The sequence below is a fragment of the Eubalaena glacialis genome, chromosome 9 (genome assembly GCF_028564815.1).
Source record: "Eubalaena glacialis isolate mEubGla1 chromosome 9, mEubGla1.1.hap2.+ XY, whole genome shotgun sequence".
Taxonomy (NCBI): Eukaryota; Metazoa; Chordata; class Mammalia; order Artiodactyla; family Balaenidae; genus Eubalaena; species Eubalaena glacialis.
The window spans coordinates 57942908-57959305 of NC_083724.1; the positions used below are offsets into that span (position 1 = coordinate 57942908).

The 16398-nt window shown below is 43.3% G+C and overlaps 1 protein-coding gene across 1 annotated transcript in view; it reads right to left on the reverse strand.

The window, feature by feature from the left end:
* The window catches only part of GLDC (glycine decarboxylase), a 96607-nt gene that overhangs the window by 73943 nt on the left and 6266 nt on the right, over positions 1–16398 (reverse strand). The window contains exon 3 of the mRNA XM_061200411.1: positions 2193–2328. Within this exon, the coding sequence (XP_061056394.1) occupies positions 2193–2328 (136 nt within the window). The remainder of the gene's footprint in view (positions 1–2192; positions 2329–16398) is intronic.

The following is a 16398-nucleotide window of genomic DNA, read 5'->3' on the forward strand; positions in this document are numbered from 1 at the left end:
AGGGAGAATGAGGGAGTGGGGAGGGGAATGAGCAGGGACTCAGTAGAGTCTGGGAAATGAAAATTTACAAAAACAGGAAGGGGGCCGTCCACATGAAACCCATCTGGGTTTGCTAACTGGTGCTCATAGAAGTTAGGCTCCTACCCAACCTCAGAAGCTGGGAGACACGGACCCCATCTTCAGGAGTTGACTAGAACAAACAGTAAATTTGGGGGGTAGCTTTGAGTCTTCTCAGGCAGGCACTTACTTCTGTTTTTTTTACTTTTTTTTTTAAAATTAATTAATTAATTTATTTATTTTTGCTGTGTTGGGTCTTCGTTTCTGTGCGAGGGCTTTCTCTAGTTGCGACAAGTGGGGGCCACTCTTCGTCGCGGTGCGCGGGCCTCTCACTATCGCGGCCTCTCTTGTTGCGGAGCACAGGCTCCAGACGCGCAGGCTCGGTAATTGTGGCTCACGGGCCCAGTTGCTCCGCGGCATGTGGGATCTTCCCAGACCAGGGCTCAAACCCGTGTCCCCTGCATTAGCAGGCAGATTCTCAACCACTGCGCCACCAGGGAAGCTCCTTACTTCTGTTTTTGAGTAAAAAAATGGACTAACAGATGTCTCAATAGTCTGTCATAGGACGGCAGGTGGACAGCTTCTTATATGAGGCGATTATACTGAAATGAGAATTTTGGTCACTTGATTCAAATTAACTCTGACAGAATTTTATTAAATAAAACCTATTTTTAAAACAGATGTGAAGTGTTCAGCAAATGTTTAAGATATATTGCTGTGGAGCACGTACTTAGTATTTCAAAGGAGGCAATTCCGTGCTTTCCCATGGGGGGGTCCACATTCCCTTTACTAAAGTTGATTTTTTTTTTTCTATATGCTAACCTAAAAGATAGTCTCTGCATCTTGCTATAAATACCTTTGAATTGCAGAGGCAATCACTTACTCTGTCCTTACATAATAATGGTCCTACTAAAAATTAAATCTACCTCGTACACCAACCAACTTAAAAAAAAAAAAGTCACCCAGGAAGTATCAAAGCCTTCCCAGGCTTGGTTTGTTTCTATGCTAGAGATGGTAAGTGCACACATTCCTTTGGAGATAAGGTTATCAGTTGAAATAAAGTTTCAATTCAAAGATGCTGGTGTATACAATGGCACTGATCCAAAAACAAGAGAAAGAAAGGCCCAGGGGTCCCCATCTTTCCTCCTCCATAGTCAGACAATATTTCCCAGTGGGCAGAAGAAGCAGATGCTCTGATCTGCTCTCAGGCACCTTTGAAGCCACGGTCTTTGCCCGTTAAGAAGTACCCAAGGTGTTTTCTGGTTTAGTGTATACTAGGACGTGAACCTCTGTTTCCTTCTTTCTATCATACAGCAAACAGGAATGGAAAAGCAAGATAGCATGGAAGTTTTCCTCAAGTGCAGGAGAAACATTTTCATTTTGTGCAACCTGTGGCAGCCAGAGTGGGCAGGGACAAGAACACCCCCTACCCCACCCCCTAGAGGACTAGGAATGAGTCACCTGATAGGTGAGGTGGAGGCAGAACAAGTAACAGCATTAACAGCTCAGGCTTGTCTTTGATTGTTTCTAGAAGAGCCTGTTCACAGAATACACATGTTCTCTTTCCCTACAAAGTGCTAAGTAATAAAGCTAACATTTTCATCTCCATCTACCTGATACAACGTCTTCTTTTTTCAGTTGGTCATAAACCCAGAATATTGGTTTGGGGCAGGGGGCAGGGGAGGGGGGTATAATTAACTGTAGCTCCTAAAATCCTGAGAGAAGACAATGGACCAAGATTTTGACTCACTGAGTAATCTCAGACAGCCTAAAATCCTAGTGTCTCCAAAGAATAAAGCCCTGAATCTGCCCACCTGCAGGTTTGATATCTTGCTCAAAAACGCGCACTGAGAACAAACACGGAGTCAGCAAGAGGAAGAGATGCCCAGCATCCACAATTCTGAGCTCTAGATTATTTTATGGGAATAAAAGTGGAAAGAAGCTTCTAAGTCCTCTACATTTGAGTAAGGAAATCTCCCAAGCCAGAGAAAGCCAGGTAGGTTCCTGCAGGTTACGGATAGCACTAGAGTATGGGTGTCAGTGGGCAAGTTCTGAGGCTTTGGGGGGTGGGGACACAGAAAGAGTAATGCAAAACAAATCACAGCACTCCTGTTTTTCATCAAGAAATACATTACCATCCTGAGTTCTCCAGTAAGTTCCGCAAAATTGTCTGTGGCACTGAGCAGTTATAATAGCCCATGCCAATATATGATCTCCAGATCTGGTTCTTGCTGGAAATGGCATGCAGCGTTGCAAGGATTTCATTTTCACCTGATTGTGGGAAAGAGAGAAATGTTACAGAGAGAAAATGTCTCAAAAGAGAGCTCTAGTTATAGTTTAAAGCCCTAGTTTTGTTTGAATATTGACATGAGGAGAACAGCTATATGGAAAATATAAGAATCATCCGCTCAGCAACACTAAGTACTAGACGCAGGAACCTGAAAAATCCCCAAACAGCACTCAGTTACTCCTCAAGGTTGGTTCCTCATAATTTTTTTTGGCTCTTCTTTTTTTGGCTTTGTCAGAATTTCCCAGTTTTGACACCTGCCTCATTCCAGTTTTCTTCTGTTCCTTTACATGTTTTATTTACACCAAATAAAAATTCTGCTCTTAGTAAAATATTTTTCCTTTTTTTTTTTTTTGGGGGGGGGTTAATTTATTTTATTTATTTTTGGCCGCGTTGGGTCTTTGTTGCTGCACATGGGCTTTCTCTAGTTGCAGCGAGCGGGGGCTTCTCTTCGTTGCAGCGCGCGGGCTTCTCACTGCGGTGGCTTCTCTTGTTGCGGTGGCTTCTCTTGTTGCGGAGCATGGGCTCTAGGCGCGCGGGCTTCAGTAGTTGTGGCTCGTGGGCTCTCGAGCGCAGGTTCAGTAGTTGTGGCGCATGGGCTTAGTTGCTCCGCGGCATGTGGGATCTTCCTGGACCAGGGCCTGAACCCGTGTCCCCTGCATTGGCAGGCGGATTCTCAACCACTGCGCCACCAGGGAAGCCCTGTTTTCCCTTTTAAATTGCCTTATACCAACAGTTGGTATGTCTTAAATAACACATGACCTACATTTTTCTCTAAAATTGCCATGCTAATTCTGACACTTTTTCCTGTGTGTCACTGAAAGGGCTACTTATAAAAGGCCCTTCACCCAACCAAGAAAATATCAGTTATAATAAAAGACCCAGGACTTCCCTGGTGGCGCAGTGGTTAAGAATCCACCTGCCAACGCAGGGGACATGGGTTCGAGCCCTGGTCCAGGAAGATCCCACATGCCACGGAGCAACTAAGCCCGTGCGCCACAACTACTGAGCCTGCGCTCTAGAGCCCACAAGCCACAACTACTGAAGCCCGTGCACCTAGAGCCCGTGCTCCTCAACAAGAGAAACCACCGCAATGAGAAGCCCGCGCACCACAACAAAGAGTAGCCCCCGCTCGCCGCAACTAGAGAAAGCCCGCGCGCAGCAACGAAGACCCAACGCAGCCAAAAATAAAAAATATAAATAAATAAATAAATTTATAAAAAAATAAAAAATAATAAAAGACCGACATGCAGGGTTTTTTTTAATATTTATTTTCCTTATTTTTTCCCCCTTTGGTTTTATTTTTGGCTGCGTCAGGTCTTAGCTGAAGCACATGGGATTTTCGTTGAGGCATGAGGCATGCAGGATCTTTCGTTACAGTGCACAGGCTCTTTGTTGTGGCGCATGGGCTTTTCTCTAGTTGTGGCACTCAGGCTTCTCTCTAGTTGTTGCGTGCGGGTTTTCTCTTCCCTAGTTGTGGCGTGCGGGCTCCAGGGCGCGTGGGCTCTGTTGTTTGCGGCACACGGGCTCTCTCATTGAGGCGCGTGAGCTCAATAGTTGTGGTGCCCGGGCTTAGTTGCCCTGCGGCATGTGGGATCTTAGTTCCCTGACCAGGGATCGAACCTGCGTCCCCTGCACTGGAAGGCGGATTCTTCACCACTGGACCACCAGGAAAGTCTTAACCAGCATTTTCATTAGGGAACTAGGTAATTAAGGAGGAATTATAAAAGTCCTCAGATGCAGATGAGACCCTATTTTGGGACATGCATGTAATAACAGCATCTGACATTTTGAGCACTTACTCTTTGCCAGGAATTGTACCAAATGCTTTCCACATCACTTTGGAAACTAAGGCTTGAAAAGAACCACTCACCTAAGGCTACACGGTTTTAAATTAGCTACCCAGACTAACTCCAGCTTCCACACTTTCCTGAATGGGCCAGATTTCGAACTGCTACATGTATAGCACTTATACTGAAAGATACTTTCTAGATACAAATGACCTTACGTGGTTCTTTCTCTGCCCCTCTGCATATAGTTAAATCATGCTACTAAATTTAACTGAGATTTAACTACTTAGGCAAATGTCTGCCCCCTTTAAGATCTTACAGACTCAGGGACTTCCCTGGTGGTCCAGTAGTAAAGAATCCACCTTCCAATGCAGGGGATGCAGGTTCAATTCCTGGTTGGGGGACTAAGATCCCACACACCACGGGGCAAGTAAGCCCGTGTGCCACAACTACTGAGCCCGCGCGCCTCAACTAGAGCCCGCGAGCCACAAACTACAGAGCCCACGCGCTCTGGACCCTGTGCACCACAACTACAGAGCCCGTGCGCCACAACTAGAGACAGAAAACCCGCACGCCACAACTAGAGAGAAGCCCACGTGCCACAACAAAAGATCCCACATGCCTCAACAAAGACCCGACATAGCCAAAAAAAAAAAAAAAAAATTAGGGACTCAGTCACTAAATCTTGGAATTGATTGATTTTATTGTTACAGATCTAGGTACAACAATCTCTAAAATGGCAAACTGGCTAGTAAGATGCTTCACGATGTTTTAATTCTACTGAACTCTGTGACTGTTATTGTCATTAATCCTTCTTTATCTTCATTGAAAACACTGTCACCTTCCATCCTACCCTCCCACCCCACTTGCGTTCACAGTAAATAAATTCACAAGAGATGTGTCATTTTGCCAGACTAGGCTAACAAAAGAGAGGAGTAAGTATCAGTTTACAAGTATCGGTTTCATGAGTAAATACAACCCTACTGCCTTATGATGGACAATCTTGCCTTCTTCCATGGAAAACTTAGGAACTATAGGTGAAAGTACAATAAAACAATATCTGAGGAGATACGCAAGTACAGCATCCTTAGGAACAATCATGCAAGAAATCCAATCACTTCCCAAAGTCTTCTTAGGGCAGAGTGATTAAGAAGCCCAGTAGGAGGGGAAATTAGCAGTGCCTGGCCCACACCCAATTCAGCAAGGCCAGCTTCAATCAAGATCCTGTGCAAGAGGGACAGGTCCCTGTTCCATATTATGCCATGAGGACAAAAGGTCCAGCTCTCAAATGAGAACAGTCTTTGAAGGACTTTGTCAGATTAAGAGTTTAACCTTTGAGAGCCATAGAGTATTGAGTAATATGATTTTTTTTCTACATTACAGAAAGATAATTCTATTGATAGTGTGGATAGGTCAGGGAGGAGACTCTGGAAACAGGGGGATATGGTAAGAGGCCAGCACAATAGTCCAGGAGGGAGATGGTCCAGGGAGTGTTATGGGTTAAAGGGTTAAACTGTATCCTCTAAAGAGATACGTTGAAGTCCTAACCCCAGGTGCCTAAACAAGTACATAAAACATCAGTGGCTGCTACGAGAGATGTTGATATTTACCTGGAGACCCTAAACTCTCAACTAGAATGGTGGAGGAACCTGATTCTTCCTTTTGCGAGAAAACCCATTCTCTCATACCTCCCAGCAGGGCTGAGGATGTTAGTGCAAGTTCGTGTGCCCAGTGAAAGAGCTTCAGTTAGAGCCCAGTTCCTTTCTCGTCCATTCTGTAGCCTATCCTGTCCATATGCCTTCACCACTGCAGACTAGCCAGGAACCCACTGCCACATCCCACATCAGTTCAGGGTGTCCATATATCAATACATATCATCATCCCTCATAGTTGCCAACGTCCTACACACTTGGATAAAACACTTGAAAAAATTTAAAGGCCAATTAGCATAAAAGAAGAGCAAAAAAATTAATTATAGATAAGACCCAGAAGCATAAAAATGTTCAAACTTGAGACACACAAGTTTTTAATCCTGTAACAGAGGAGACTTCCCTGGTGGCGCAGTGGTTAAGACTCCATGCTCCCAATGCAGGGGGCTGGGGTTCGATCCCTGCTCAGGGAACTAGATCCCACATGCATGCCACAACTAAGAGTTCGCATGCCACATATAAGGAGCCTGCCTGCTGCAACTAAGACCTGGTGCAACCAAATAATCCTATAACAGATAGACTCTAGTCCCTATGGGACCAAATTTTCCAAGCACCTGTGGGCTCTGCCCCTACCCAGATAGAGCTAATACAAATACAGCAGGCCCTCCAGGACCCACAGCTTCCAAATTTGTGGATTTCAACCAAGAATCAAAAATATTCGGAAAAAAAATTTTCAGAAAGTTCCAAAAAGCAAAACTTGAATGTGCCAGTGTTGGCAACTATTTACATATCATTTACATCGTATTTACAACAATTTACATAGAATTTACCTTGTATTAAAACTATTTACATAGCATTTACATTGTATTAGGTATTATAAGTAATCTAGGGATGATTTAAAGTATATGTGGAGGTTGTGCGTAGGTTATATGCAAATGCTGCACCATTTTATATAAGGGACTTGAGCATCCAAGGATTTTGGTATGGTGGAGGGTGTGGGTAAGGGGGCGCCTGAAGCCAATCCCTCCTGGACGCTGAGGGACAACTGTATTCCCTGATTGGCCCTCATCATAGCCTGGTCTTGACAACCAATTTTACATTCTATTGGGAACAAAGTGAGTTAATAGAACGAGTAGTCCTCTGTACACCAAGCTAATGGACACTCATGAGCCATCAAGAGTAGGGTAGGTACTTGGTCATGCTTCTGAAAGTTATAATGGTCTGAGAAACCTTTACCATTCACTCATCCATTGCTCATCATGACAACCTAGAAGTCAAGACAGTCTGTGACTTGAAGAACAGAGAGTTAAACTGCTTCTTACTGTGATAAAATCAAGACCTCACCTAGAGATTATCATACTAAGTGAAGTCAGAAAGAGAAAGACAAATACCACATGATATCAGTTATACGTGGAATCTAAAAAATGATACAAATGAACTTATTTACAGAACAGAAATAGACTCCCAGACACAGAAAACAAACTTATAGTTACCAAAAGGGAAAGGGGAAGGGGGGATAAATCGGGAATTTGGTATTAACAGATACACGCTACTATATATAAAATAGATAAACAACAAGGACCTACTATATAGCACAAGGAACTATATTCAGTGTCTTCTAATAACCTATAATGGAAAAGAATTCAGTTATACGTATATAACTGAATCACTTTACACCTGATGCATTGTAAATCAACTATATGTCAATAAAAATAAATAAATTTTAAAAAAATCTAGACCTCAGGCTTCACCAGTCACATTTAATAAAAAACACTCCCCAAAAACACAACTTAGTGAGTGTCTGGATTATTTCTAATGTTTGTTCACTGGTCACCATTTCTCATACCTACTAATGAAATCTGACTTTGGTCCAATCAGCAGAAGAGCCAACCTAGTACATTTAGGAGCCCAGAGTTTGAGTTACTGTGTTAAATAATGCCAAGATCCAATAGACATGGAGAAAAGGGGAGAAGAGGGAAAAGTCCACAATCAGAGGTCTACCGCTGAACCTCTCTGAAATGGAACATAGCAGAAGCAGTCTCTAAGAGCAAGTTTTGGGGCATGATTGGTCTAAATAAAAGCCCAAATCCTAACCATGCAATATCCACCACTGTACTTCACAATAGATTTAGATTCCTTTCTCCCTTGGCAAAGAATGCCTTTCTAGAGAAATAGTGTGGGATCCTTAAGTCCAAAGCGGCAGTCTTTTCCACCTACGTAGTAAGACAAGCATTTTAAAAAGGCAATTGTGTCATCCAAACCCCTGGGCAGCACAGCCCCAGGAAAGCTGTGTGAACAAAGAGGAGAGAGGAAAATGATCGGCTTCCCCCCAGAGTGAGCCCCACAGCAGTACACGTTCCTCACTCTTGCCCTTCCAACTTGACAAAAACAGCTTCTTCCTGTTAACAGGCCCAATTCCAGTAACTATCTTCCTGAATATGAAGGACAATGAAACAAACCAGGGAGGAAATGAGACAGAATGAGAAAGGGAATGTCCATTAAAAAACACTTGGATGGATAAACAACAAGGTCCTACTGTATAGCACAGGGAACTATATTCAATATCCTGTAAGAAACCATAATGGAAAAGAATATAAAAAACTATATCTCTATAGATAGATAGATATACATATATATAAAATATGAAAAACTATATATATATATATATATATATATCTGAATCACTTTGCTGTAAACCAGAAACTAACACAACATTGCAAATCAACTATACTTCAATTAAAAAAATAAATAAATAAAAACAAAACACTTGGAGACAAACTGTCATTCTCCAGACGTCTGCCTACAGCCTCAAAGAGCAGCCAGACCTTGCATTACTGTGCCCTCCCAGCCATGAAATTCCTCAATCCTTTAGCGATCTAAGCAGTTACGTTCTTTTCTTGTGGAATAAATACCTGCTTCTGACCTTGTTTATTCCTCTACCTCAGCACGTTGCATAACGCCCTGGTCCTAATGTACCAAGAACAGAGTTCAGTGACCTGGGCACCATTCCCTAAGAAACTACAGGTGGGTCTCACAATGTTCCTGCTTCTCAGAATTCAGAATGAATGCTTCCTCCTTACATAATTCCATATAAGAGCCTTTCCAATAGTAACTCCCTTGTCACTTGCACCTAAAACATCAAGGAGAATTTTGTACCAACCACTTCCCCAAATATACTTTCTGGTAGGAATAAGCTGATTTAGCTGTTAAATTTCTAGGCCTAGGTTTTAATTTCCCATACATGTGAACTTGGACAAGAACTAGGAGAATGTCATTAGAATAAACAGGCAGGCTGTGTGGGTCAAGATACCTGCTACACCCCAACACACACACACACACACACACACACACACACACACACACACACACACTGTTCCCCACCCTTAACCCATTCCCAAACACACAACACAATTTTCTTTTGCCACAATTATATGGAAAAATGTATCCATGCTTTGCTTTTGCTTTTCTGACAATCTAAAAATATTATGCCTAAGTTTCCACAGAGTATATATTATTCTACCATTTACATTAAAAAATAAATATATATGGATATGTTGTATATTAACAGAATATCTCTGGGATGATTCTTAAGAAACTGGTAAGTGAGAAGGGGTCTTGCTTACCCTGTATATCTTTTCATGCTTTTGAATTTTGGATAATATGCCTGTGTTATTTATTCAAAAAATTTAAATTGAGTTAAAATGTTACACCCAGAACAAAATCCTGCTTGTGAAATACATGGGTGCGGACATGTGCTGTCCCCACAGTGGCTGGCTGTCCGCAGAGCATTTTCCAGGCAGCCCAGCAACACCCAGCATGGGGCAGCCACTCAACCAGCAACAGAGCCTCCCTCCCACTCCCTGCCCTTCATGTGCTTTGCAAGATTCTCAGAAAAGGGCTCTAAGGAAATCATCAGGACTGAAAACCAACAAACTCGTATTTGAATTTCCCAGAAAAGGCTTTTTCTGCCTGAGGCTGAAGGGAAGAGCTGGGGCTAGAATGGGAGGACGGAGACTGCTTTAGCATTTTTCTTGCCAAAGCTGCTCAGGAACCATGGGGTGGAGTCTGGGGTCTCAAGATAAACAAACCATGGATGATAGCATATATCAGGATTTTCTGATTTCCTGAGTGGAAGCCAGAATTTGCCTACAAACTCCATCCTAATGCGTAGCCTTTTTCTAACTTCGCCTAATCATTTGCAGCACCTCTCTCCCTCCCCCATAAATAAGTGGGCTTAAGCATGGCTTAACCCCACTTACCCAGCCCATTAAACCCTACTCCCTCTTATTTGTCAAGTTTCTTTCCCTAGCAAAGGAGGGTTTCACAACCACAGTCTGCTGAATTATAGCATTTGTTCAGTCCGGGAAGGCAAACCAATCTATAAGCTCTGTTAACGCAGAATAATGACATGGAAACTCTTTGAAAACCCTTCAAGACTGGCAGAGGGGCGCCCACCCCATGCGTCAGGATGTGGTCTGGGCAGCACCACACAGGCCTGACCTGCAGCTCTGGCCCCCCAACCCTAATCCTGCCAGGCTCTTTCCCATCTTCTTGCTCAGCCAATTAACACCCCAGCTCACGCAGCCCCTCATGAGTCTTGGGAATTAGAACCCCCGGCCAGGCACTTCCAGCCGAGAGGAGCCAAGGCACGTCCAATCCGTGTTTCTGATGGCTCCATGGTCCCTCGTCTCCACAGGAGTGAGCAGTCCCTAGAGCTCTGCCTGCTCACCCAAGAGATATACAGGTTCAAGATCTTTATAGGAGCTGTAGGAAACCCAGAACAGCATCCCATGGTGGGGTAGTGGGGACATGTCTGTTATTTACTTCTTGGACTTGGGTCACACTACTTTCTGTGGGAGACCTCCTCAACCGCCCCTTTTCATTCAATCTATAAACATTTACAAAAGAAGTGTACAGAGAAACATTACAATTTATTATATTTACATGGAACACCAGTTGACCTACATAAGCAGGCCAAATGGTCAATTTGAAATGAGAATCAGAGTGGAAGTCCTGGAGTGTTTGTTTTTCCTCTTTGCTGCCCTGTGAGTAGCTTGTCATGGCCAGCAGAGCAAGAACAAGAAGGGACAAATATGTATTCAGTCCAACTCAAACAATTTAACATGTTTGCAGGAAAGAGAGAATTTTTATAGATCAAAGGAATACAGGCATATGGAGAAATTTGTAATCCAGCCAAGAATCTCACCAACTAAATCATAATCTCCTTGTGGACAGGGGCATAGTGGTTGCTAGGTACATACTAGGTGCTCAGAAAATACAAGTGAATGAAAATTCACCTAAACTCCCACATATAGTTAGCTCAATAGTCACAATAACTCACCTATCACAGAATCCACAATGACAAATCAATGTGCAAGCTGTTCTCACATCCCTAAAGGCATGAGCTTCAGAGAAACATTTCTAAAGGGAAACTTGCAGCTATTAAGCAACTTCTGTGAAATAATACAGTGCCTACAATAATTTCATATTTTCCAAAATTTTGTTTCCTTATTGTTTAATCAGTTAGTACCTTGGATGATATGGACATTGAGAATCCTTACTAAAATTCCCAGTTTGCATTTTTATTAAAATACTTCAGGTTTAACAAGTAAAACAAACCTGAGCAGTCAAAACGAGATCAAAGTTCTTCACACATCATATAACAGAGATTTCTAAAAGCAAAGCACAGTGCCATTTGGTGGGGTGAAAAGAGGGCATAAGGAATAGAAGCCAGAACACTCACCCTCCTGCAAGCAGCACACAACCTCATTGTGGGCCACCCCCCTTCAGGCTCCCGAGCTGACTCAGAGGTTTAGCAGGTCAGGCCCCCTACTCCCATTCCCATAAGGTGGTCACTGAGCTCCCATCCCAATGTGGACGGATGGGACTGCCTCACCTGTCTCCCACCCCAGCCAGCCTGTGTGGACCTTGAAGTCCTTGGCCACTTGACTTTACCAATCCTCAAACTAAGCTAAATTCAGGCACCCCATTTCTCTGTTCCTGCTCCCAGGTCACTAAATGATGCTGGGTGAGGGGATCCTAGCAAACCTTACAGATTCAAGCCATTAAATCTCAGCAGGTCTTCCATGCAGGGTGATCTAGGCTCCTCACTACCCAGATGATCACTTTCTCACTTTTCTAATGCTCAGTCTCACCCTTCCTGCCTCTTACTTAGATCATGAGACAGGCAGCCCCTAAACTCCTCCCACCTCGGAGTGTCCTTATGTCATCATGTGGACTTTCTTCTCTCTATGCCTAAGAAAGGTCCAGAATATGACACTGAGGTCCACAAACCCCTGACTTAAAATGTATCCTCTGGCCTCTTGGATTACTTCATCTCAGGCTGCTCTGCCTGTGTCCTTTTTCCATGCTCTATTTCCCAATATCCTGGTTTCCACTTTCTTCCCCATACTCCATCCATAGGAAATCTCACTCATTCTCATTAATTCATTCAGAAGACTCACTAAATCTGCAACTCCATCTCTAATCTGTCTCTTGAGCTCTAGACTCGTTATTTCCAACTACTGATTCAGCTTTTTCAAATGCATGTTCCTGAGCACCTCAAATTCAGTTCTGCTCAAACAACACCCATGATCTAGGCTTCCTCTAGGACCCTCCTCTTCTCCCTGTTTGCTCTCTGTTAATGACATCTCCATCACCCCAAGACACTCAGCCTAGAAACTGACTGACTGACAGTCCTACCTGCTGTCCCTCTGGACCGACCACCATGTTTGTACCAAAACCATACTTCCCACAGGCTGCTCCCAGGCAATTATTGATACTAAGCCCAGCAGGAGAACTAATGCAGACCCATTCCTGTAAGATGTGGGACCCCTCTGATGGGTGACTTTGGTTCAAGGACTCTGCTCAGTCTGACCAAAACTTTTTAGATCTGTGCTGTAGTCTATGATTCTTCTTACCCAATTCTTCCATCCTTCTCCCCCTCCACCAGGGTCAGACCTGCATCACAGTCTAAAGGCTCCCCTGCCTTCTCCTGCTCCCACTCTTACATATCTAATATCAGCTTGGTGACTGCTTCCTGGTAGACACATTTAAAATCTCACCTCTAAAATCTCCAACAGGGCTTCCCTGGTGGCGCTGTGGTTAAGAATCCACCTGCCAATGCAGGGGACATGAGTTCAAGCCCTGGTCCGGGAAGATCCCACATGCCGCGAAGCAACTAAGCCCGTGCACCGCAACTCCTGAGCCTGTGCTCTAGAGCCTGCGAGCCACAACTACTGAAGCCCACGTGCCTAGAGCCTGTGCTCCGCAACAAGAGAAGCCACCGCAATGAGAAGCCCGTGCACCGCAACGAAGAGTAGCCCCCTTTCACCGCAACTAGAGAAAGCCTTCACGCAGCAACGAAGACCCAAGGCAGCCCAAAATAAAAAATATACAATAAAATCTCCAACAATCTCCCAGCTGGTCTCCTTGCCTCTATCTCAGAGGCACTCTGCAAAACACAGTTTGAATATGTCACTTACCTCTGTAATAACTGTTAATGTCTCCCCATTATGTAGAGGAAAACAAATCCTTTATCATGGCTTTGGGCCCTCCATACCTTGCTTTCCATACCTCTCTGCAGCTCAATATTCTACACACATGGTCTACTCACCATCCTCAAATAACCATGTTAGGTTATCTGAGGCATGTCCACACTTCCAAGCCTCTGCTCATGCCATAACCTCAGCTAAACCATTCATCCTATTTGCAGACCTAAGGAGCTATTCAGTATCTATCTCCCTATCAGTTTTAACCTACAGTCAGGGACCATATCTTTATCACCCTTTACTTCCTGATTCTTGTACCCTCAGTGCCTAAAGCAGTATTGTATTTTCCATTGAAGTCTCTCAAGGAATGAAAGTAGATGGAGGAGGCTGTAGACATAGATTTGGTAATAGTGGCTTATAACCCAATGGTGACAAAGGGGAGTAGGTTGGGGCATTTAGTGTATGGGCAAATGGCCCTATGTACCTCAACAGTCCTCAAGAGTAATACCATATTTAAAGCACAGTATATTTTATTTTGATAGCATTTAGTACTTTTAAAAGTTAGATAAAATTCATTATAATTTATGATAGCAAGTATATGCTAATTTAGATGAATGTGGTAGTTTTTAAAATATCTCTGCAGAAGATTTTTAGGGCAGTGAAAACACCCTATATGCTACTATAATGGTGGATACATGTCATTATACACTTGTTCAAACCCACAGAACGTACAACACCAAGAGTGAACCCTAATGTAAACTACGGACTCTGGGTGATGATGATGTGTCAACGTAGGTTCATCAGTGGTAACAAATGTCCCCCTCTGATGGGGGATGTTGATAATGAGGGAGGCTGTGCATATGTGGAGGCAAGGGGTATAGGGGAATTCTCTGTACTTTCTGCTCAATGTTGCTGTGAACCTAAAACTGCTCAAAAAGGAACGTCTATTAAAAAAAATTATGTGTGCAATCTTGTTTGCACTCCTCCCTTCAAAAGGTGTAAACTAATTCCCCTTCCCTTGAATTTGGGCCAGTCTTAGTGACTCACTCTTATGAACAGCATATGATATAAATGATACTGTAGAACTTCCAAGACTAGGTCATAAAAAGAATAGTTTCTGCCTGGCTTTCCTTCTCTCCTGAATCACTGGCTCTGCAGGAATCCAGCTGCCATGTTGTGAGGACACTCAAGCAGTCTGTGGAGAGACCCATGTGAGGAGGCACCGGGGCCTCCCGCTAACAGCCAGCACCAACTTGCCAGCCATGTTTATGAGCCACCTTGGAAGTGGCTCCTCCAGCCCTGGTTGAGCGTCCACCCATGTGCGACCACAACCTCATGAGTGACTCAGCCAGAACCACCTAGCTTAGCTGCTCCTGGATTCTTGATCCACGGAAACTGTGAGGATAATAAATGTTCATTGTTGTTTTAAGCCACGGTTTTGTAGTAATTTCTTATAAAGCAAGAGATAACTAATACAGTAACTTTTCCAAAAAAGTGCCAATTTTTTAAAATATTGTTAAAGAATTCCATTTACATAAAATCTTTGATGGTGCTGGATGAATTCCATGATCCTTTAACAAGATGAAGAGGAAAAAGTTGTTTTACATTTTAAGTTCTTTGTCTCAATCACATGACCTATTTGGTCCCTCATCACCATATGTCAGCATGTTTGTATCCTTGCATGTCAAAAAATAAGCAAGTCCTGTGAAAGGATTTCAATCCAAAATGGAACCCAAGGGGAGTTCCCTGGTGGCCACTGCTGTGGCCCAGGTTCAATCCCTGGTCGGGAAACTCAGATCCCACAAGCCATGCGGCCCGTCCACAAAAAAAAAAAAAAAGGAACAATTTGAGACAGCAGAAACATAAAAGTTGAAGAGGAAAAGGATGGGACTCATACAGCCAAATGAAGATAAGGTGCTATCAGCAGAAAAAGGACTATTAAAAAAAAAAAAGATGGAACCCAAGGATATGAAATGGAGAATCTCACACATGCTCCCTCAGAAGAACGGAACTTAAGAACTGAGAGACTGATTTCCTGTAAACGCCTGATTTACAGAAGACTGAGACTTACCTCCGGACCAATGAACATCCACCAAGAATCTCTCCATACTCAAGCCAATGAACTTACTGGCTGGGTTCTGGCTGGATGTCCCTCTCTTTGTACTCCCTGCCCACAAACACAACCTGCCCCAGACCCTCAATAACTTGTTTGCAGCTTCTACAGCACATGTCTCCTAAATTGCAATTCCTCTGCTATTCCCAGATAAACTCAAATTTCTGGTAATTTGAGCTTGTTTCAGTTTACATCCTTACTTAGATTGATAGTTCAAAACATATTAATGCTTAAAAATGATACTTTACAAAGACTGAGATTTCTCGTTTGGTGTTCTAGTTTCAAAAGGAAGGGGAAAAAACTGATCACAATTTATTTTAGGATTCATCTCTTTTAAAATAAATATTTTCACCTCTCCACTTTTATCAGGATATACCACCACATATTTTTCTGAAATATCCCTGTAGTATAATAAGAAATATCTCTGGTCTCTGGTATTTCCTGAGTGACAGGAGTATCTTGTGTTATTCATACTCAAGTCCTTTTGAGCACACCTGAGTATCTGCTAATAAAGTGATTAGGGTGGGGTCCCTAAATAGCCTCAGGATGGGGCTGGTCAGCAAAAACACCAAGTGATTAGAGGGCTGGAACTTTCAGGCCCACCAACTGACCTCTGGGAAAAGGAAGGGGGGAGGGGTTGCAGGATAAGCTCTATAAAAACAGCAGATTTGATGAGCTTCTCGGCTGGCTAATACATCCCTGTGCTGGGAAAGTGGTCCACCCCAGTTCCATGGGGACAAAAGCTCCTGTGCTCGGGACACTTCCAGACCCTACCCTATGTACCTCTTCATTTGGGTGTTCACCTGTATCTCTTATAATATCCTTTATAATAAACTAGTAAATGTAAGGAAATGTTAGTGTTCTGTGAGCTGCTCTAGAAAATTAATTGAACCAGAGGAGGGGGTCCAATTTATAGCTTGTTGGTCAGAAGACCAGGTGACAACCCTAACTTGTGATTGGCATCTGAAGTGGGGGCAGTTTTGGGGGACTTAATCTGTGAGGTCTGATGCTA